The 24166-nt window shown below is 37.2% G+C and overlaps 1 protein-coding gene across 2 annotated transcripts in view; it reads right to left on the reverse strand.

The window, feature by feature from the left end:
• RNF17 (ring finger protein 17) overlaps positions 1-24166 on the reverse strand; it is a 124117-nt gene that overhangs the window by 74064 nt on the left and 25887 nt on the right. For both annotated transcript variants that reach the window (XM_003796695.1, XM_012809497.1), the window contains exons 12-15: positions 13595-13784; positions 11508-11676; positions 9962-10152; positions 8680-8821 (exon numbers count right to left, since the gene is read on the reverse strand). In XM_003796695.1, coding sequence (XP_003796743.1) covers positions 8680-8821; positions 9962-10152; positions 11508-11676; positions 13595-13784 — 692 coding nt within the window. The remainder of the gene's footprint in view (positions 1-8679; positions 8822-9961; positions 10153-11507; positions 11677-13594; positions 13785-24166) is intronic.

A 24166-nucleotide genomic window follows, 5' to 3' on the forward strand; every position in this document is an offset into this window, starting at 1 on the left:
AAAAAAAAAAAAAAAAAAAAAAAAGATATTAGCAAACAGAATACAACAATACATTAATAAGGTTATACACCACGATCAAGTGGGTTTTATCCCAGAGACACAAGGTTGCAAACATATGCAAATCTAAAGGCTTCTGACAATATCCAGCATCCTTTCATGATAAAAATACCCAAGAAAATAGGCTTAGAAGGAACATTTCCTTAAACTGATACAGGCTATCTACAGCAAACCTACAGCCAATATCATATTGAATGGAGTAAAACTAAAAGCATTCCTGCTCAAATCTGGAACCAGACAAGGATGACCACTGTCTCCACTGCTATTTAATATAGTGTTGGAGGTCCTAGCCATCGCAGTCAGGCAAGAGGAGATCAAAGGAATTCAAATGGGGGCAAAGGAGGTCACACTCTCCCTCTTTGCACATGACATGGTCTTATACTTGGAAAACCCCAGGGACTCAACTACAAACCTCTTAGAAATGATCAAGGAATACAGCATCATCTCAGGTTACAAAATCAGTACCCATAAATCAGTAGCCTTTGTATACACCAACAATTATCAAGCTGAGGACTAAATCAAAGACTCTATTCCTTTTACAATAGCACCAAAGAAGATGATGTATCTGGGAATATATCTTTAAAAAGATGTGAAAGATTTCTCTTTTTTTTTTTTTTTTTTTGAGACAGAGCCTCAAGGTGTCACCGTGGGTAGAGTGCTGTGGCATCACAGCTCACATAAACCTCCAACTCCTGGGCTCAAGCGATTCTCCTGCCTCCGCCTCCCAAGTAGCTGGGACTACAGGTACCCACCACAATGCCCGGCTATTTTTTGGTTGCAGCTGTCATTGTTGTTTGGCGGCCCCAGGATGGATTCAAACCCGCCAGCTCAGGTATATGTGGCTGGCGCCTTAGCTGCTTGAGCCACAGGCGTCAAGCCAATGTGAAAGATCTCTATAAAGACAATTATGAAACTTTGAGAAAGGAAATAGCAGAAGATGTCAACAAATGGAAGAACATACCATGCTCATGGCTGGGAAGAATCAACATTGTTAAAATGTCCATACTACCCAAAGCAATCTACAGATTTAATGCAATCCCCATTAAAGTCCCAATGTCATACTTTAAAGATCTTGAAAAAATAGTACTTCGATTTATATAGAACCAGAAAAAACCCCGAATAGCAAATACAATTCTTAGAAATAAAAACAAATTTGGAGGCATCATGTTGCCAGATTTCAGGTTCTATTACAAGGCTATAGTGATCAAAACAACATTAGTGGCTTGGCGCCTATAGCTCAACCGGCTAAGGCGCCAGCCACGTACACCTAAGGTGGCAGGTTCGAATCCCCAGCCCGGACCCGCCAAACAACGACAGCTGCAACCAAAAAATAGCCGGGCGTTGTGGCGGGCGCCTGTGGTCCCAGCTACTTGGGAGGCGGAGGCAGGAGACTCGCTTGAGCCTAGGAGTTGGAGGTTGCTGTGAGCTGTAATGCCACGGCACTCTACCCAGGGAGACAGCTTGAGGCTCTGTCTCAAAAAAAAAAAAGAGCCCAGGAGTTGGAGGTTGCTGTGAGCTGTAATGCCACGGCACTCTACCCAGGGAGACAGCTTGAGGCTCTGTCTCAAAAAAAAAAAAAAAAAAAACCAGCATTAGTACCGGCAAAAAATAGAGACAAAGATCTATGGAATAGGACAGACGATCTAGAGATGAACCCAGCCACATATTGTCATTTAATCTTTGATAAGCCTAACAAAAATATTCAATGTGGAGAAGAATCCTTATTTAACAAATGGTGCTGGGAGAATTCATTACCCACATGCAGGAGACTGAACCTGGACCTGCACCTCTCACCACTGACAAAAACTGATTTGTGTTGGATAGAAGATTTAAATTTAAGACAGAAAACAATAAAATTCTAGAAGAGAGTGTGGGGAAAACGCTGAAAGATACTGGCCTGGGAAAAAAAACTTTATGAGGAAGCCCCTCTGCCCCTGGCAATTGCAACAACACCAAAAATAACTGGGACATGATCAAGCTAAAAAGCTTTTGCACAGTTAAACAAACAGACAGCCCTCAGAATGGGAGAAGATTTCTGCATATTATTAATCTGATAAAGGCCTTATAACTAGAATCTACAAAGAATTCAAATCAAACAATAACAAAAGTACAAATAACTCTCTCTATAAGTGGGCAAGAGATCTGAATGGAAACTTCTCCATCTTCTCCAAGGATTACAGCCAAATGGCCAATAAACACATGAAAAAATGCTCATCATCCTTATTTTTTTTTTTTTTTTTTGAGACAAAGTCTCAAGCTGTCATCCTGAGTAGAATGCCATGTAGTCACAGCTCACAGCAGCCTCCAACCCTTGGGCTCAAGCGATCCTCTTGCCTGAGTTTTTCTATTTTTAGTAAAGTTTGGTTTTGCTCAGGCTGGTCTCAAACTCGTGAGCTCAAGCAATCCAGCCTCAGCCTCCCAGAGTGCTAGGATTACAGGTGTAAGTCACATGCTCATCATCTTTAATGATCAGAGAAATGCAAATCAAAACCACTCTAAGATATCACCTAACCCCAGCAAGATTAGTCCACATCACAAAGTCCCAAAACACCAGATGCTGGCATGGATGTGGAAAGAAGGGAACACTTCTATTCTGCTAGTGGGATTGCAAACCAATATAGCCTTTTTGGAGAGAAAGTGTGGCGAATCCTCAAAGATCTAAAAGTAGACCTTCCATTTGACCCTGCAATCCCATTACTAAGTATATACCCAGAATAACAGAAATCATTTTACCACAAAGACATTTGCACTAGAATGTTTACTGCAGCTCAATTCATAATTGCCAAGTTGTGGAAGCAATCTAAGTGCCCATCAACCCAGTAATGGATCAACAAACTGTGGTGTATGTATACCATGGAATATTTTTCAGCAATTAAAAAATATATAAAAGACTTTACATCTTTTACATTTATTTGGAGTTGAAATATATTCTTCTTAGTAAAGCATCACAAGAATGAGAAAATAAATATCCATTATACTCCATACTACTATGAAATCAATACATAAACAATTACAAGTTCATAAGAACAATAAAATACTTTTACACTCCAGTTCGAGGTTGGAGGGACGTGGGAGGGGGGAGGACATGAGGCGGGATCTCACCTAATGTGCACATTTTGAGGGTGTCTAACACACCTCCTGGGTGAGGAGCTCTTCTACAAATGTAACTTTGCCCTGGAAGTGAGTACAATGTAACCTAAATATTGTACCCACATATTAATTTGAATAAAGTTTTAAAAAATAAGTAAATAAGTATATAAATTATCCCCCCAAAAAGGAATCTCAAAACTAGAAGACAATGCCTTCAAATTAAATGAGGCAAAGAGAAAGAACAGAGACATAAGAGGAATATACAAAGCCTACAAGAAATTTGGAATTATGTAAAAAGCCTAACATAGGAATCATAGGCATCTCTGAACATGAAGAAGGAAATATACAAGGCCTATTTTAGGGAATATTTGAGGAAAATTTCTCAGGTTTACTAGAAATCTGGACATTCAGGTACTAGAAATACAACAGATTCCTGGGAGACTCATTGCTAAGAGGCAATCACCACAATATATAGTTACCAGACTGGCCAAAGTTAACATGAAAAAGGACCTCCTATGTACCACAAGGTGAAAGTATTAGGCAACTTATAAAGAAACACCCAATAGACTAAATGCAGACTTCTCAATTGAGACATCACAAGGTGAAAGGGACTAGGTCCCCATTCTGTCTTCCCATACAGAATAATAGCCTGCTGACAAGTTTATATCCTGCAAAACTAAGTTTCCTATATGAAGGAGAAATAAAGACTTTCTTTTTTTTTTTTTTTGGTTGCAGCCATCATTGTTGTTTGGCGGGCCTGGGCTGGATTTGAACCCGCCACCTTAGGTGTATGTGGCTGGTGCCTTAGCCACTTGAGCCACAGGCGCGGAGGAGAAACAAAGACTTTCTCACACAAGCAAACCCTCAGGGAATCTTTCAAGACCATATCTGCATTCTACACTAATGAGCACAACAGACTCCAGTGTAAAACCATCCAAATGCTAAAGTTCATAGTTAAGATACCACAATGGCTTGGGAGCTTGAGAGGTGTTAAAAAAAAAAAAAGCAGTGACGTTCTACTTGACAGGATGAATGGAAATCCTGAGACAATTCTTTCAATAAATGGGAATGGCTTGAACTCTTCTCTCAAGAGACAGAGGCTGACTTGAATGGCTAAAAAAATATAAGCAAAGTACCTGCTGTCTCCAGGAAATGCATCTAATCCACAAGAACTCATTCAGACTCAAGGTGAAGGGATGGGAAACAATACTACATGTAAATACAAACCAAAATAAAGCTGGTGTACCACTATCATATCAGATAACAGACTTCAAAAGAACCAAAGTAAAGAAAGGCAAAGATGGTCATCACGTAATGGTAAAGAGAACATTTCAATAAGAAGACATGGCTCGGCGCCTGTGGCTCAAGTGGCTAAGGTGCCAGCCACATACACCTAAGGTGGCAGGTTCAAATCCAGCCCACACCCACCCAACAACAGTGATGGCTGCAACCAAAAAATTGCCTGGCGTTGTGGCGGGTGCCTGTGGTCCCAGCTACGTGGGAGGCTGAGGCAGGAGACTCACTCGAGCCCAGGAGTTGGAGGTTGCTGTGAGCTGTGATGCCACAGAACTCTACCCAGGGGGAAAGCTTGAGGCTGTCTCAAAAAAAAAAAAAAAGAAGAAGAAGAAGACGACATAACAATTCTAAATATTTATGCACCTAACACAAGCGCACCCAGATTTATAAAGCAGATCCTACTAGATCTAAACAAAGTTGTAAGGCCAGGCATGGTGGCTCATGCCTGTAATCCTAGCACTCTGGGAGGCTGAGGTATGTGGACTGCTTATGCTCATGAGTTCCAGACTAGCCTGAGCAAAAGCAGGACCTCATCTCTACTAAAAATAGAAAAAAAGTCAGACATTGTGGTGGGTGCCTATGGTCCCAGCTATTCAGGAGTCTGAGGCAAGAAGATCTCTTAAGCCCAAGAGTTTGAGGTTGCTGTGAGCTATGATGACACCACAGCACTCTATCCAGGGGGACAGAGTAAGACTCTATCTGGGGGGGGGGGGACCCAAAGTGATAAACACCCACATCATAATACTTTGGGACTTCAACACTATAGGCGAAATGCCTATATGCCTCTGGCCAAAAAAGCCGTTTGAGAGACAGCAGTGAAAAGACTTTGTACAGGCATACTTGTAAGAAACTGAGGCAGAATCCCATGTGGCCAGGTTAGTTGCGGGCCTAACATGACCAAGGCTTTGGCTGGAATAGCATTTCCAGACTGTGTTAAGGAATTAAGGTTGACTTTATAAGGCCTATGAAAAAGCCCTTTGGAAAACTGGCCAGATACCTATCAGTAACCTTTCCTGATCTGTGGTAAGTGATGAAGGTCGCTTGCTGACAGGTTTGGGAATGGTAATGTCATACAGGTATCTAATGGCACAGATGAAACCTGGGCTCATGAAAGGCTTTTCAGAAGTCCAGCCTAAGAATTCCTTATAAAAGGCTCCAGCAAAACCCCCCCTGACTTAAGGCCTACATAGGAGCAGAGGTTTGCACACAAATTCCTGTATGCCCAAGAAGTTTCTCTATGCTTTGCTTAAAGATTCGAAGTAACTGCCTCCAAATGGCATGGTTAGTAGAAGACATTCAAATCATCTCTTTCCCCATAGCCTCAGGCTTCATCAGATAAGAACAAAGAAAGTAATAACTGACAACACGTTCTTCACTAAGTTATGTCAAACCGGGTTATACTGAAAGGATTATGCTTAAAGGTGTATGTTGGGTGGATTATCAGATTACCAGGGAGGACCTACTTACAGGGCAGGTGGTCATAAGATGTTTAAATGGATTAATGAAGTCACTGATGTCCAATGCGCATGTGCAGAGGGATTGTAACAAATGGATTAATGAGGTCATTGCTGTATAGAGCACATGCACAAGATTACCTATATAAACCAACAGTGAATAAAGGAAGTTCACCATTTTACCTGAGCGAGCAGATGGTCACCTTTATTTAAAACACAATTTCAATAAGTGTGCTTATTCTTCGCGACATCGCTTTTCCGTGAGACCCTTACGGCAACACAACACCACTGACAGAACTGGACAGATCTTCCAAGCAGAAAATAAACAAACTCAGGACTTAAACAAGACTCTAGACTAGAGCAAATGGGCCTAACAGACATTTACAAAACATTCTACCCTCAAACTACTGAATATACATATTCTTCTCATCAGCGCACAGTAAGAAACATCTTAGGGCTTGGTGCCTGTGGCTCAAGTGGCTAAGGTGCCAGCCATATACACCTGAGCTGGCAGGTTCAAAGCCTGGGCCCGCCAAACAACAATGATGGCTGCAACCAAAAAATAGCCGGGTCTTATGGCATGCCTATAGTCCCAGCTACTTGGGAGGTGGAGTCAGGAGAATCGCTTGAGCCCAGGAGTTAGAGGTTGCTGTGAGCTGTGATGCCACAGCACTCTACCCAGGGCAACAGCTTGAGGCCCTGTGTCAAAAAAAAAAAAAAAAAATTTTAGGCCACAAAACATGTCTCAAACAATTCAAAAAAAGAAATTATACCATGTATCTTTTCAGACCACAGTGGAATAAAACTAGAAATCGACTCCAACAGAAACACTCAATTCCACACAATGTCATGGAAATTAAACAACTGGTGAATGATTATTGAGTCAAGAAGGAAATTTAGATAGAAATCATAAGATTCTTTGAACTAAATGACAAAGGAGGATCCAGAAAAAGCTATACTAACAGGAAAATTCATAGCCTTAAATGCATATATCAAAAAGATCCAGAAAGACTGCAAATCAACAATCTAATGAATAATTTCAATAAATTAGAAAATGAAGAACAAATCAATCCCAAACTCATCAGAAGAAAAGATAATAACTAAGGTCAGAGCAGAACTAAAATAAATCAATAAAAAAAGAATTATACAGAAAATTGATAAAACTAAAACTTGGTTCTTTGAAAAGATAAACAAAATTTACAGACCTTTTGTTAGATTAACAAAAAACAGAAAATGAACCCAAATAAGCTCAATCAGAAGTTTAAAAGGAGATATTACAACTGATACCACAGAAATATAAAACATTATCTTTGAATACTATAAAAATCTCTTTGCACTTAAACTGGAAAAATGTTGAAGTAGACAAATTCTTGGAAACACACAATATCCCTAGCCTCAATCAGGAAGAAACAGAACTCCTAAACAGACCATTATCAAGTAATGAAATTGAAGCAGCAATTAAAAAAAACTCCAATGAAAAATAGTCCTGGACTAGATGGTTTCATAGCTGAATTTTACCAGACCTACAAAGAAGAGCTGTTAACCCACACTGCAGAAATTATTTCATAGTAGTAATGGGTTAAATCAAGGAATGAATGTTTGCAAAGTTAAGACTATTAAGGAATACTATATTTTGACATTATAAGGTGCACCCACATTTTTGGCCCAAACTTTTCAGGTGGGAAGCAGTGGGAGAGTCATAAATTCACTCCAACAAGTGCAATTCTAAAGGGGCATATTTATAATTTTGACTCAAACTATATAAAAGCAATTCATGCAACCATTTGTGCCCCCATGATATTCTGAAATAAAAAATTAAAAAGTATTTTTAAAAAGAACTGCAAGGCCAATACGGATGAACTTTATCACTAGCTATTTAAACAAACACCAGTCACATATAGAAAGTTTAATAGGAAATGCCTTCGAACTCCAGGCATTTCCTGTTATTTTGGTGTTTAAATTCAGAAAACTACCTAGGAATAATTAGTAAATTCTCAGATGTACATGGTCAGAAAAAGGTTTGTGATTATATTTGATTTGGTAGTTCTATGTGCTTTCCTAGTTTCTAGACTTTAGGAGGTAGTAAGAAACATACATTAGGTATCTTGCATCATTCTCTCAATTTATAATGAATCCTGAACATCTTGTTTAAAGTTACAGCTATTAAGTTAAATGTAGATAGTCCTGGGTTATGAAGGAAATAGGTCTGATACCTGTTCTCAAGTTGCATTTATGTGTAATAGCCTCTATGTGAGTTGTATGTCAGTCAGATGCTTGTTAACTCTAAGACTTACTATAATAACCTCTGTTTTTGGCTCGGCGCCTATAGCTCAACCGGCTAAGGCGCCAGCCACGTACACCTAAGGTGGCGGGTTCGGATCCCCAGCCCGGACCCGCCAAACAACAATGACGGCTGCAACCAAAAAATAGCCGGGCGTTGTGGCGGGCGCCTGTGGTCCCAGCTACTTGGGAGGCAGAGGCAGGAGACTCGCTTGAGCCCAGGAGTTGGAGGTTGCTGTGAGCTGTAATGCCATGGCACTCTACCCAGGGGGAAAGCTTGAGGCTCTGTCTCAAAAAAAAAAAAAAAAACCTCTGTTTTTAAGTGTAATCTGTACATATATTAAATGTTTGTAACTTGGGGACTGCCTGTGTGGAAGACGAACAGGGCTTTGTTTGCGCTAACTAAAACTCACAGTAGGCACCCATCCCTGTTACACATTTCTAACTAAAATTAAAAAACAAATAAAAACCAACCACTTCATTTCAAAAAACATTTACTTACCAATTGAAGATAGAAATCTGTAGGACTGTTTATATGACAAACCATAACGGAAACATCTGTTGTTTCTTCAGGCAAAATAGGTGGATGGTAATGTAAAGCTGTATTTTTTTCAAAGTAACTTCTTGGTGATTGTGACCTAAACCTAATAAAAAGCATGAGTCAGAGCCATTTTCTTAAGGTCTCTCTTCTCAGTGACTTGATCTGAAGACAGGACTTATACATATACTGACTTTCAGAATTATTCCTTTTCCACTTTCTCTTTTCTTATAACATTCCTTGGTATTGTCTCCAATTATTGAACCAAAATAATTATTGAACCAATTATTGACTTAAATAAGATGCCAAGGCTCTAAACATAATAATCTTCCAATTTATGTTAGGACATTTTAGAGCTGGGCCTGAATGCCATATTTCAATTCAATGCTGCTCTTCTACTCTAACTTTCAGTTACATTAATAGCTGTTGTATTGCTTGGCAAGGCCAGACGAGGTGTCTGTAGCCCTTCCAGTTTCAAGATTCTACTTTCACTTTTCTAGAATGGAGTCTACTTGGATCACTTCCAAAGTCACCTAATCACCGAGCACAGATAGATAAGGTTTTCCACAACATCTAAGGTTACTTAGGATATCAGAAATGAGGGAGAAAGAAACTTTAAATATCTATTCTTGATTCATACATTAAATATAGAGTTGTGATCATGAACTCATTCCAAAGGCTAGAAAATTTAAGTTAAAAACAGTTAAACTATAATTTTTGAAACCCTAGTAAAGCTGCTCACAGTTACCAAGAATACAGAAAATACTTAGTATCCACATGTATTTTATCTGAGCTACCTTAATTTCTCAATTCTTAAACCAAATTACCTAAAGGCAGTTTTCACAGACAACAATTGTACTTAGAAAACCCTGGCTCAGCGCCTGTAGCTCAAGCAGCTAAGGTACCAGCCACATACACCAGAGCTGGCAGATTCAAATCCAGCCTGGGCCTACCAGACAACAATGACAACTGCAACCAAAAAATAGCCAGGTGTTGTGGCGAGCACCTGTAGACCCAGCTACTTGGGTTGGAGGTTGCTGTAAGATGTAATGCCATGGCACTCTACCCAGGACAACAGCTTGAGGCTGTCTCAAAAAGAAAAAAAAAAGAAAACCCTGATAGTATTTTTAACTTCTTAGGGCATGTTGAGGTTTACTCTAGACCCATGGTATTTAAAAGCAAAATCTGGTGTTCCTATTTATAGCTATAACCTCAAAGAATATTTATGTTTTAATAAGTTACTTACCTTGCTAGTTCCATAAAAACTAATGCATCTCTAATAGACACAGGCATATCACTGCTTATTTTATTTGTTGGTGGTTTCTGTAGATCTACAATAAGCACACCATCTTCTTCTCTAAAAACTTTCATTAAAACAGCCTTGTTATTTACCATTTTCAAAAATTCCACTTTAGCTTCCTCTTTCCAGCCTTCATTCTGTAAAATTCCACAGTAATCAGGAATTATAATTAGCCCTAATGTTAATAATGTTCTAGATTTATCTCTGTACCAAGCCTGCAACTTTGAGCTAAGGCACTACACAGATGTTAAAAAATGTTTTTTATATGGGTTAAATATAATAACAGATGTTACTTATATATAACATAAGTATATTCTCAAGGTTTTATTATTTGTTTTCTTTTTGAGATGGGGTCTCACTCTATCACTTGGGCTACTCAAGACTTTACTATAGAATTTAGTTTCACTTTTGAATATTAATATGAAGATTATAAAGAGCTTGGAATGAAATAAAGTATTGCACATGAAGTTTCCATTTTATGAAAATTCAGAAAGTTATTTTATAAAGCCTATAATAAAATCAAAATATTTGCAATCATCAATTTATCTGCTTCCATTACTAGCAATATATGAAGTACATGCTATTTAAATAAGAAAAATATTCACCTACTGGGAAAAAAAACTTCTAAGTTGATCTTTGAACATTTGAGTATTATACCTAAATTTCAAGGATGAAAAGCACAAATTCCTTACAAATGAAAAATAAAATAGCTTTCTAAAGATTTTATGATTATAAATGTAAAATCTGCTTAGTATAGAAAATACAAAAAAGTATAAAAAAGCTAAAAACATAACAATCTCATCATATTGAGGAAAACACCAATGTTAGTATTTTTGTTTCCTTTTACTTCTTTATTCATTTATTCATTATTTCAAATATTTTTTGAATGGCTTCTCCTATGTGGCAGGTGATTTGCTAAATGCTGGGAATACAATAAGCAAAACACAGACTCTTGCTTTCATATACTTCATAAGAATAGAAGTACTTAACATACAGTATATCGCTAGACATAATTCCTGTCTCCTGGGAGTTTTCAATCTTGCTGGGGAACAGATATTCATAAATACAAAACAGAATACAAGCAATATGGGCCATCAATAGACTAATGAACAAAGCGCCATGCAAACAGAGAAGAAATGTATGGAAATACATACCATATCATATTTTAAACTTATTTCTCTTTATATAGTAGACTGCAAAGTTACTAGTTTACTTGGATTTTTCACTTATCATTATGTTTATATATGCTTACTCATCTCAGTCTCCCATTAAGAATATTTTCAGTTGGGGAAGTTAAAATTCATTTCTTTCCTTACTGGCACAAATAACTTACTATGCAAAATATATTTACTGAGATAACTGGTTATTATGCAAAATATATTTACTAAGATAACTGGTTCCTTGAGCTTACACTCTATAATCTAATTGACAATACATAGCTATAATTGTAGTATTTAGCCTCTGAAGAAGAAATAATTTAATTCTCACTTACTGACTTCTGTGGAACAATGTCTTTCAACGAGCAAGGCTGTGCTAAGGGCTGGATGTCTTTCAGCAGCCCTTTAATGTACAGGTCAGACTTTCTTAGAATCAGACATAAATCATCAAGTACAATATGCTGCTCAGCAATGTGTTCTGGTGTCATGTGACTATCACCAATTCTAGGAGAAATTCAAGTAATATTTATTGAAATTAATACTTCAAACTTTAACTTTGAACTTGCTTTTCCCCATAAAACATACATATTTCTAAGGACACTTTCCTTAAGCTTCATCTTTAAGAAAGTTATATTCCAAATTCATACTTTACTACGAAGGTCACTAGGAAAGTTCTGAGACAGACTGTGTTATGGTCCGTTAATTTCACTTCCAAGCAATACACAGTTGACAGTGGCATCTTTTCTGATTCACCCATGTAAGTTTCAACTTGCTTGGCTTATCAGTGCTGTTGGGTTTCTTTTGTTTCTATCTGCAGGGCACTGAGGCAGCATCAGCTAGGGAGTTGGAAAGAGAGCACTTTCTTGTAATGATTTTCTATGATTTTAAAAGTTGCTTAAAGGAGTCTCAAAAGCCTTGGGCATTTGCAACAGGCTTTCAGGGACCTTCTTCCTGCACAGTTTTTTGGTGGTTTCAAGAATTTAGAAGAGGCCAAACTTCACTGAAAGATGAGTGGGCATCTGGCAACTGCAGTGACTGAGGATAACATTGCTGACTGAGGAAAAAATGCAAATAATTTGCAAAAACAATTGAGTGATGTTTAAAGACACTGAAGTGGAACTACAGATTGGATCATTGGCAGTGTCCAAAATCCTGCACAATCATCTTCCAATCAGGACAGTTACATCTTAACCTTACACTTTGACAGATGAGCAAAAGTGCATCTGTATTGAATGGTGTGAAGACATGCTGTTCAGATTCAACAGAGGCAAGTCTAGATACATTTCTGACATCATCACTGGTAATGAAAACTGGACTTAACCATTTGATTGAGAGAATAAACATGAACTCTTTCTCCTGATGAAAACCCACCAAGAAAAGTGAAAAGGCCTGAAGTATTGGAAAGAAAACATTAGCAACTTTCTTCTCCAAAAACGGTTATACTGCAAGTAGTCCTCTGGAGAAAGAAAGGACTGTTACTGCTCAGTGGTACATAATAGTATGCTACCAAAATTTGGGGGAAGCTTCAAGAATGGCAGTCAAAGACAAGACTGTGGGGACCATCTTGCACTGTGATAAGTGTCTGCCCACACAGCCAACATCACCATCCAGTTCCTAGAATCCACAAAGGTTAAAATTATGATTTGTCCAACTTAAAGTCATGCCCTAGCCCCATGTGATTATTTCCTGTTCTCTACAGTAAAAAACTACATGTGCGGAAGAAGGGTCTACAGCCCTGAAGAAGCTGTTTCTGCCTATGAAAGTGAGCTTATAGCACTTGAAGAAAATGAGTAGAAAGAGTGTTTTCACAAATGCAAAAGTGTACAGAATGTTGTGGCAAATTATTTTGAGAAAATATAGTAATCAAAATGATTTTGTTTTGTAATTTTTGTCTATCTCAAAACAATATAAACACAATATAAATCTATTTATTTAAAAAATTATGACCATTAAATAAGTTGGCCATGCTACCATTAATACTGGTCCTTACTACATAAACATTTCAGTCTGTTTTATTTTCCTAGAAGATGGAAAAAACATTTTTAAATGCTTAGATAGTATGACACTTCATAAGCATAAAATACAGAAGTCTGATTAAAAATTTAACTTAATCATCTACAGCTAACTGTAAGATTTTATTTGAAATAATTCACCTTGTTCATTATTCCTTGTTTTAAAGACATAAGAAGGGTACTTAAGTTTGGAGTACATCAAAAGTTTCTTTTCCAAGCTCCTATCTAGTAATATTGATAACTGATACATTTTATTTATTTAATAAGATTGCTATAGCACACAATAATAAAGTACATGCCTTGGAAGTGAAGAATAACAAACTGTTCCTCTATATCCCTTTCTAACTTCATTTATTCCCCCCACAAATGTTTCTAAGTGGGCCAGAAACACATAATATAAAATATCATACCCTGCGACAATTAGGACTTCTGAATTTCCAAAATCTACCATGAATATTTGTATCAATGCAACTTCACGGATTGAAAATTTGGTTGGACTACAAGGTTTTCTGGTATTTTTACTTTCTATTGGAATTAATTCAGTGATAGTTCCTCGACACCACATTCCATTTTCAATACTGTTGACAAATACTGTTGAACCTAAATGAGAGAGACAAATAGCTATCAATGTTTATTGAGAAAGACATCTAATAACTTCTAATTTACAAACACATTTATTAGTTCTATCACAAATAACTTATTTGCTGATCATATAATACTGTGTCAAGTACTATGAGGATGCAATGTAGTATATTATGATAATTTCCATTATACAAGCTAAACAGCAAGATAAAAATCCCAAAGAGTACTAAATCAGTAGTCACTTAATGATGACCTGTTTTGGGCAGGTGTTGTGGCTTAAGCCTAGGCCAAGGTGGGTGAATCGCCTGAGCTTACAAATTTGAGACCAGCCTAAGCTAGAATGAGATCCCTCCTCTAAAAATAGGTGAGCACTGTGGTGAGCACATGTAGTCCCAGCTACTCAAGAGGCTAAGGCAAGAGATTCGCTTGACCCCAAGAGTTGCTGTGAGCTATGATACCATAGCACTCAACCCCAGATTTTTTGAGACTCTGGCTCAAAAAAGAAAAGAAAAGAAAAGAAAAAAGATAACCTGTTTCATGGACTATCAAGGGTGTCCAATCCTTTTTTTTTTTCCTGCACACTGGAAGAAGAGTTGTCTTGGACCACACATTAAAAACACAAACACTAACAAAAGCTGATGAGGAATAAAAGGATCCATGCATAATTGTCATGGTATGCAACACCACAGATAAGCAAAACAGGCCTCAAATGACCTACATGTGGCCCATGGGCCATAGTTTAGACACCCTTGACTACATTGACAAAGATGAATAAGACTGTCTTGCCATCAGAAAGCTCAAGAGAGAGAGAGACAGGCAAATAAATTACTATAATACATTGTACTTACCATAATAAAAACCACCTATCCTTGGGCAGGTGCACACATACACTTACAGATACATACATGTTAAAGTTTGTAACAAAGGAAGAAAAAAATTTCTTCTCTTGGTAAAGGAGAGTGAGAGTAAAGAAACAATGAAAGGCAGCATATGGAATGCCAAAATCAAGACCCAGTGGTGTTCAGATAAGGGGAAGATGAACTAAGGTCCTAACAGTTCTGCCCTATGGAGGGACCAGATGCATTACAAAGTAAAAATGAAGAAAAAAGATTAAGAGAGAGGCATGAAAGTGAATGCTTACTATGAGCTCAGCTATGTTCTCAGTATTTTGTTTGAATTTGCTTAATTCCCATGACAACCCCACAGAGGTATTCCATCACATAGGTGAAGAAACTGAGGCAGAAAACCTAGCCCAAGCATGATGGCTGCTTAGAATAGGTAGCATGAGAACACGGATCATCCTACAGCCCATCTAAAGTACACATTGGAGATAAATTTGGTAAGTCCTGGTCACTGATTATAGACAGGAGACGCTGTATAATCCCCTCTATATATGCTAATAAAAGCAGGATAGTTGAAAGGCACATTATGGCAGCCTTTTAATTTTCTTTAAGTTCTACCAAAACATTTGTCTGACTTTAAACCATCAGTGACTCTTATTTTGATATACTATCAACCAACATTCTCTTAAAATATAGTAAGTCCTTGTTTAACATTGTTGATAAGGTTCTTGGAAACTGTGACTTTAAGTGAAACAACATACAACAAAACCAACCTTACCATAGCTAACAGATATAAATTAGAGTTAAGGTCTTATGGTGTAGGAGGTGGGACAATCAAGTTTGCAAACTTATCCCAGAAAAAGTGCTACATACCTCACTGCTGAATACCACTGCAATCACCTTTGGGAAGCTATGCGCTGGGAAGCTATAGCACCTTGGGAAGCTATGCACTGATGCCAGTGCCTAGTCCACTCTTCAAAGCAATTCTGGAATTCTTTTTATGGAATGGCTATCAGGGCTATTGTTGTCCAAGGTCAAAAAATTAAGTTTGTAAACTCATCCTAGAAAAAGTGCTATGTACCCCTTTGCTGAATATCACTTCAGTCACCTTCAAAGTACTCACTCCCCTTGGCCAGCTGGTAACTGTAGTGATATTCAGCAATGAGGTATGTAGCATTTTTTTCTAGGATGAATTCACAAGTTTAACTGACTGACCTCGTATTTCTGGTCACAAAAATATCACCAAAATTCTATGTAAAGACCCTAACACTGAAATAAATGTGAGCTATACCTACATTTAAGAAAGACTGATAGAATTAGTACAATAATTACTCAATTTTTGATGAAATCACAGAGTGTTGACAGTCATAGTGATAAGTGGGTTAAATCAAGGAATTAAAATTTACAAAATGAAAACTTAAGGAGTATTTTACTTTGATGTGTCTGATATGCACCCACATTTTTTGCCCAAACTTTCAGGAAAAAAAACATCTTTTGTTTTTTAATTCAAATTCAAAACTTATACAGTGTACAAAAACCACTTCAACATTTTCTAAGGGATTTCCAATACTTTTGGTAAAAAATATCAGCTAGATTGCCAGCTTCTGCCTAAGAGAAACACAGTCACTTTTCCCTGGCTGAAAATGCTTGTTGCAAGTTTGTTGTAAGTTCACCACCACCAATTATCATATTCAAGGATATTACTTTGCATACAGATATTATTATTGCTTTCTAGAGTTACATATTAAAGGTGTAAACATAAAAGAATTCAAGAAATTTATTTAGATACAGAATTAGTACTGCCCATATATAATACGCATCCTTATTTTTCCCTCAAAAATTTCGGCAAAATATGCACATCACACACTGCAAAATATGGCACTTCATATCACCATGCAGTTCAAAAACAATCACAAATATGACAGCTCACTGAGTGCTTTCATAATGCATTATTTATTGTGATGCATTTCTATGACTGTCATATACTTAATGAACTTTTATTTACAGTAATTTGTTTTATTCATTCATTTTCCAGCACACTTTTTCCAGTTTAGGGTCAAGAATGGCCTATCCAGGTATCTCAAAGCACAAGGCAGGAACCATCCCTCGACCGAACACAATTCGATTGTAAGGTGTACTCTTTTTTTTTTTTAAACTTCAGTAATATGACTAGACAAAATAGTTTACTTTTGTAAGATTAAAGTCCAGGCTGTAGTTGTTCCCTTCACCCAGAAAGTGTGCAAGATACCCACGTAACATAGTTGTTGGGTCAGAATTTACTCAACCTTATACCCCTCTTAATTTTTCTCTCATGTGAGCATGTAGTTAATTAGCTATTGGTTCTAATTAAGTACTTAGTACGTGTGGTATTTATTTTTCCATTCTTGTGATACTTTGCTTAGAAGAATATTCTCCAAGTCCAGCTAGGTTGTTAAGAAACAAAATTTCCATCTTTTTATCGTTGAATAATATTACGTGGTATACATATACCACATTTATTAATCCATTCATGGGTTGAAGGGCATCCGGCTTGTTTCTACATCTTTGTACATGTGCTGCCAAAGTAAGCAGTTTCTACATCTTTGGAATTGTAAACTGTTCTGTAACAAACATTCAAGTACCAAGGTCCTTACGGTAAAATGACATTTTTTCTTTGGGGTAGATACCTAGTAATAGGATTGTGGGATCCATTGGTAGGTCTACTTTTAGTGGATTCTCCTTACTTCCACAGAGGCTGTATTAGTTTGCAGTCTCACCAACAGTGTATGAGAGTTCCCTTCTCTTTGTACCCACACTAGCATCTATTGCTTTGGGACCTTGTGACATGCACCATCCTCAGAGAGATTATGTGGTATCTCAAAGTGGTTTAGATTTTCATTTTCCTGATAATTAGGGACAATGAGCAATTTTTTGGATGTTTGTTGGTCATTCATCTCTCCTCATGAGAAAAGTTTCTATTCATGTTTTTTATCTAATTTTCAAGGTTTACTGACCTTTTTTCACTGATTTGCTTGAATTCTTTTTAGATCCCGGTTATCTACCATTTTTCAGACTCGTATCATGCAAATTTCTCTCATTTTGAAGGGTGCCTCTTTGTTAACTGTGTCCTTAGTTATGCAGTAGCTTTTTAACTTAATCAGGTTCCATGGTATTTTTTTGTTGATGTGATAACCAGAATTCACAAATTCTTTCCCTAGGCCAGTAAGATTTCTTCCCATATTCTTTTTTCTTCTAGGGCTTTATGATTTCATGTCCTAGGTTTAAATATTTTATCCACCATGAGTTAATTATTTTAAGTGGTTAGAAATGCAGGTTCAGTTTTAATCTTTTACATGTGGCTAACCAGTTCTCCCAGCACAATTTATTGAATAGGAATTCTTTTCCTCAGTGCACACTTTTGTTTGCTTTGTCAAAGATCAGATGGCAACATGAGACTGGTTTTGTCTCTACAGTCTTTGTTTTGTTTCATAAATCTATGTCTCTTTTTATACCAGTACCAGGCTGTTTTGATCATGATAGACTTGTAGTAATCCTTGAAGTCTCATAAAGTGACGCTTCTAGATTTGTTCTTATTTCACAGAATTTCATTGGCTACTTGGGATTTTTATTCTGGTTCCATACAAAACATAAAACTAGTTTTTAAAGATCTATATTGTATGATGTTGATATTTTAAAGAGGACTGCATCAAATCTGCAGATTGCTTTGGACAGTATAGACATTTTAGCAATGTTTTTACCAAGTCATGAGCATGGTACTGTCTTCTACCTGTTAACATCCTCTGTTATTTCTTTTCTAAGTGTTTTTTAGTTTTCTCCAAAGAGTCTTTCACATCCTTTGTTATATTCCAAGGTATTTCATTTTCTTTGATGATACCGTGAAAGGTGCTGTCTTTGATTTGACTCTCAGCTTGACTGTTGATGATGTATATGAAGGCTACTGATTTGGGTACATTGATTTATAACCTTCTATATTGCTGTATTTCTTGATTACTTCCAGGAGTCTCACAGTAGAGTCCTTGGGGTTTTCTAGGTATAAGATCATGATGTCAGTAACAAGCAATAGTTGACTTGCCTGAATCAACTCTATTCTCCTTTGGATATCCCAGATAATCTTCCCTTGTCTGACTGCATTGGCTAGGACAGAATAGCAGTGGTGACAGAGGACATCCTTATCTGGTTCAGTTCTAAGTCAGAATGCTTTCAGTTTTTCTTGTTCAATATGATATTGGCTATGGGTGTGCCATAGTTGGTTTCTATCAGTTTAAGGAATGTTGCATCTATGCCAATTTTAAGTGTTCTTATCAATACAAGGGTGCTGAATTTTGTCAAATGCATTTTCTGCATCTATTGAGTGGGTCATATGGTCTTTGTTTTTACTTCTGTTTCTGTGGAGAATTACTTTTATAGATTTCATATGTTGAACCAGCCTCACATGCCTGGGATGAAGCCCACCTGATCATGATGAATTATTTTTTTTATGTGTAGCTGAATTCCATTTGCCAAAATTTTATCAAGTATTTTTTATACCAATGTCATTAATGATATTGGTCTATAGGGTTTTTTTGATTTGTTCTGCTATATCTTTTCCTGGTTTTGGTATCAGCGTTATTGCTTTGTAGAGGGAGTCATGGAGGTTCCTTCCTTCTCAATGTTTTAGAATAAATTCTGCAGTGTAGATACAAGCTCTTCTTTGGAGCTTAAGTAGAATTCTGGTGAGAAACCATCTAGTCTAGGATATTTTTTGTTCAAAGCTCTTTTGTTGCTTCAGTTGTTCTGACTGAGTGTAGGGAGGTAGTGTGACGTTAGATATTTGTCTATTTCCTCCACATTTTCAAATTTCTGGGCATAGTGATTTTTGTAGTATTTGGTGATGTTTTTTATTTCTGTGGTATCTGTTATTTCCTCTTTTTCACGTCCTTAATATTTCAGAATATGAGGGTTCAAATGATTAGGTTATAATGTTCGCATGTGTTAGGTGAAATCCTTACTGTACTGTCCAATACCCAGGAGGTATGCCATATACCCTTACCTTGTGACCATTCAGTGGGAGCATATAATCAATCCCCCTTCCTACTCTCTCTCCCCCCTAGTTGAATTGAGTTTTTTTCTCCTGTGTGGGCATGTATTAGTTCATCTACTGGCTTTATATTAGTATCGAATACATTGAATACTTGCTTTTCCATTCTTGTGGTACTTTTTTTTTTTTTTTTGAGACAGGAGCCTCAAGCTGTCCCCCTGGATAGAGTGCTGTGGCATCACAGCTCACAGCAACCTCCAACTCCTGGGCTCAAGCAAGTCTCCTGCCTCAGCCTCTCAAGTAGCTGGGACCACAGGCACCTGCCACAACGCCTGGCTATTTTTTGATTGCAGCCATCATTGTTGTTTGGCAGGCCCAGGCTGGATTCGAACCCGCCACCTTAGGTGTATGTGGCTGGCGCCTTAGCTACTTGAGCCACAGGCGCCGAGCCCATTCTTGTGGTACTTTACTAAGAATGTTCTCTTTTCACTTCTTATAGCGCTTATTAGACATATTAGTTTTCTTTTTCTGGCTAATCTGGACCAAGGTTTATGGACTATCTTTTCAAAGAATTAACTTTTTTTTTTTTTTAATTTTCTGAATGGTTCTTTTGCTCACAATTTCATTTTGCTCTGACCTGATTTTGGTTCTTTTCTTCTGCTGGGTTTGGGATCGGATTGCTCTTCCTTTTCTAGTTCCTTGAGATAATTCATTAGATTATTGATATGCACTTTTTCTGGATGTAGGCATTTAATGTGATGAGTTTCTCTCTTAGGCCTGTTTTTGCAGTATCCCAGAGGTTTTGACAACTTGTGGCTTCACTGTCATTTTTGTTCAAGGAATCTTAATTTCTTTATCTCTTCCTTGACCTAACCATCATTATGCAGTTGATTATTTAGTTTCTACGACTTTGTGTGAAGATGAATGTTTCTGTTTGAACTGAATTCTACTTTAATTCCTTTATGGTCTTTAAAGATACAAGGTATAATTTCTATGTTTTATAAATTTGTTGAGGTTTGATTTGTGACCTAGGGTATTACTGATCTTGGAGAATGATCCATTAGCTCATGAGATGAACATATATTCAGCAGTATTGGAGTAAAATGTTCTGTATATGTCTGTTAAGCTCACTTGTTCTAAAGTTGTATTTAAGTCCAGCATTTATTTTACTTTCTGTTTGGAGGATCGGTTAGTAGGGTGTTAGAGTCCCTGGCTATTATGGTTTTATTGATTATCACATCATTCAGATCAATGTGTTTGCTTTATAAATCTGAAGGCATTTAAGTTGGGTGTATAAATATTTATGACTGAAATTTCTTTTTGTTGGATTGTTCCCTTGACCAATATATACTGCCCATCTTTGCTTTTCTTTACTTTTGTTGCTTTAAAGTCAATTATAATTGCAATAATAATTTCCACTCTTGCTTTCTTTTGGTTTTCATTTGCATGAAATATTATTTTCCATCCCTTTACACTGAGTTTGATTTATGCTTAGATGTGTTTCCTGAAGACAGAATAGATTTGGCTTGTATTTTTTTATCCAGTCAGCCACCCTGTGTCTCTTCAATGGGGAATTCAAGATGTTCACATTTATTGAGAGGATTGATAGGTAGGGTGGAGTTTCACATCTTTTGTGCAGGGCTCTACTGCCTTATTTTACCACATGCGGCCACTGTGGTAGCTAGGTTTTCTCCTTTGGTTTCCAGATGTCTTTACTTTGCTGGTGTCCATTGTGTTGGCATGTGTACAGTTTAAGTCTGAGTATTTCCTGCAGAGCAGATCTTGTAATGACTAATTTTCTCAATGACTGTTTATCAGGAAAAGATTTGATTTCTCCATTAAATATAAAACTTAGTTTATAGGATATAGAATCCTGAGCTGGCAGTTTCTTTAAGAAGATTGAAGGTAAGAGTCCACTCTTTTCTAGTTGGTAAAATTTCCACTGAGAGATCAGCTACCAACCTGATGGATTCGTCCTTTTAGGTAAACTGCTGCTTATGCCTGGCCGATTGCAGAACTCTGTCTTTCACTTTGACTTTGTCCAAGTCAACTACAATGTGTTTAGGAAAAGCTCTGTTTAAATTGAGTTATCCTAGGGTTCAATATCCATCTATTACAGTGGTTCTCAACCTGTGAGTCACAACCCATAGGAACTGTATTAAAGGGCCACAGCATTAGGAAGGTTGAGAACCACTGATCTAGTAGGTAGGTATACATCTCAATCGTTGATGATGCTTGAGAAATTTTCTGCTATCAATATAGTATCATCAACTAGAACTTTATACTTTAAAGATTCTCTTCCTCTCCAAGGGTAACTATAATTCCTATGTTTGTATACTCTTTGTAGTCCCATAACTCTGTTAGATTGCTCTCTTCTGCCTCTTTATTTATTTATTTATTTTTTGAGACAGAGTCTCTAGCTGATGCCCTGGGTAGAGTACCATGGTGTCATAGCTCACAGAAAATGCAAGCCACAGATGTAATTGGAAAATTTATAGTAACCACATTTTTAATAAAGAAAAACAGTTGACATTAATTAATAATATATTTTATTTAACCTAATATATCCAAAATATATTAGGGCTCAAGGGATCCTCTTGCCTTAGTTTTTCTAATTTTTTTAGTAGAGACAGGGTCTTCCTTTTGCTCAGGCTGGACTCATACTCATGAGCTCAAGCTATCCACCCACCTCAGCCTTCCAGAGTGCTAGGATTACAGGCATGAGCCACCACGCCCAGCTCTTCTGCCTCTTTAAATGACTGAGTTAGATTGAGAGCTTTCTCAAGTTCTGAGATTCCTTTTTTCTCCATGGTTTTATCTGTTGTTGAAACTTTCTACTATACTTTTAAACTCCCTTAATGCCTTATTCAATTCTTTATTCCCAGTTATACCTTTTTTAATTTTGTCCATGACTCTGTCTTCCATTTTATTAATTTCTTTGAACATTTTTGGGACTTTTTGCTGATTTTCCACTTTCCCTTCAATTTCCTTCATTATCTGAATTCCATTTATGTCACTTCCACAATTTTATAGTTGGAATCTTCTATAGTAGCTCCATTGTGATCCATTGGGGGAGTTGACCTGTTCTGGTTTTTCATTAGCCAGAGATTTTTTGTTGGGTTCTCCTTGTGTGTGATTTTTCTTCTTTATTTTCCTTCCCTGCTTTCTTCTCTATTTTCTACCTTCCCTTTATTCTTCCTTAGCTCTGGGCCCCTGGGGTTAAAATGACTTATTATCTTCTTAGGTATCCAGGAGAGCAAAAAATTCTTTTAGTGAGAACATGAGGTGGCACTCCAGTATCAGGAGAGATAGCACCTTCTGAATATGAAGATCTATGTCTGGATTTTGGGTTGCCTGGTGTTCATCAACTGGTTGTAAACGATATTATAGCTAAGCTTCTTGTTCCTATTTTTTAAGACCAGGGTTTGGTGGGGGTGCCACAAGCCTGGAGGATATGCTGGATGGTCAGGATATGGCTACTAGTGGGATTGGTTAGAGAGTGACATGCCTTGCTTGAGCGGGCATCATGCCTCAGTGATCCAAAGTAGACCTGGAATTTAAAAGGAGGACCATGTGCAGGGCAGAACCACCTGATCTGTTTGGCAAAGCTGTGGGATCAGCCCAAAGGGGTTCCCTAAGCTCAGAAGGCCACAGGATGCACTTTCACAAATACACACATGCTCACTCAGACTGGGATATTGTAGACATATCAATTAACCTATTGTGCCAATCTTTGGGACAGAGGAGGAAATTGGAATACCTTGAGAAAACCCACACAGACATAGGAAGAATATGCCAACTCAAAACAGGCCCTGGCTGGGAATTGCTTGGTTTCTTTCATCAACATTATAATGAAATGGCATTGTCTGAGGGTCCTGCTGTGTACATTCTATGAAATCATTCCTTCTCACAATAAATCAAAGTCTGTTGAAATCACTGATGTTATTCATAAAAGTCATTGATGTTATTCATAATGGAATACAGAGGCAGGAAAAGAACACAAAAGGATACCCTCCTCTCCTATAGCACCAATTCACATTATTCCTTTAACACTAATTCTCAAAATATAAGTATTGAAATCATCTCTACCTCAAAAACAAAATTATCATTAACAAGTTAAATAACTATCATTAACAAATTATAGCAACAGATGTCTTTTTGGCTTTCTCAAAACATTTTTGGAATACCAGCTGATTTGTTTTGGGCATACATTACATTTTAGAGAATTATTTGCAACCATAAAAATTAAGTTCAATACTATAATTCCCTCCTCTTAGATATTGGTTTTTTTTTTAGGTTTTAGAATTATTCATTTATGCCAGAAGTGTATAATGATACTAGTGTCCTGATATTTTGAAAAGCTATATAGATGACCTCAGAGCTAAATTCACTTTTAAACTATCACTTAAGACTAGACAGTATGTCTTTGATATTAATTATAAATAGGCATTGATTGCCACTAAAAGAGTGAAAAAAAAAATGTTCTATTAAAAAATCAAGGCTCGGCGCCTATAGCTCAACCGGCTAAGGCGCCAGCCACG

Source organism: Otolemur garnettii, unplaced genomic scaffold (genome assembly GCF_000181295.1).
Source record: "Otolemur garnettii isolate 467f Iridium unplaced genomic scaffold, OtoGar3 scaffold00106, whole genome shotgun sequence".
Classification (NCBI taxonomy): Eukaryota; Metazoa; Chordata; class Mammalia; order Primates; family Galagidae; genus Otolemur; species Otolemur garnettii.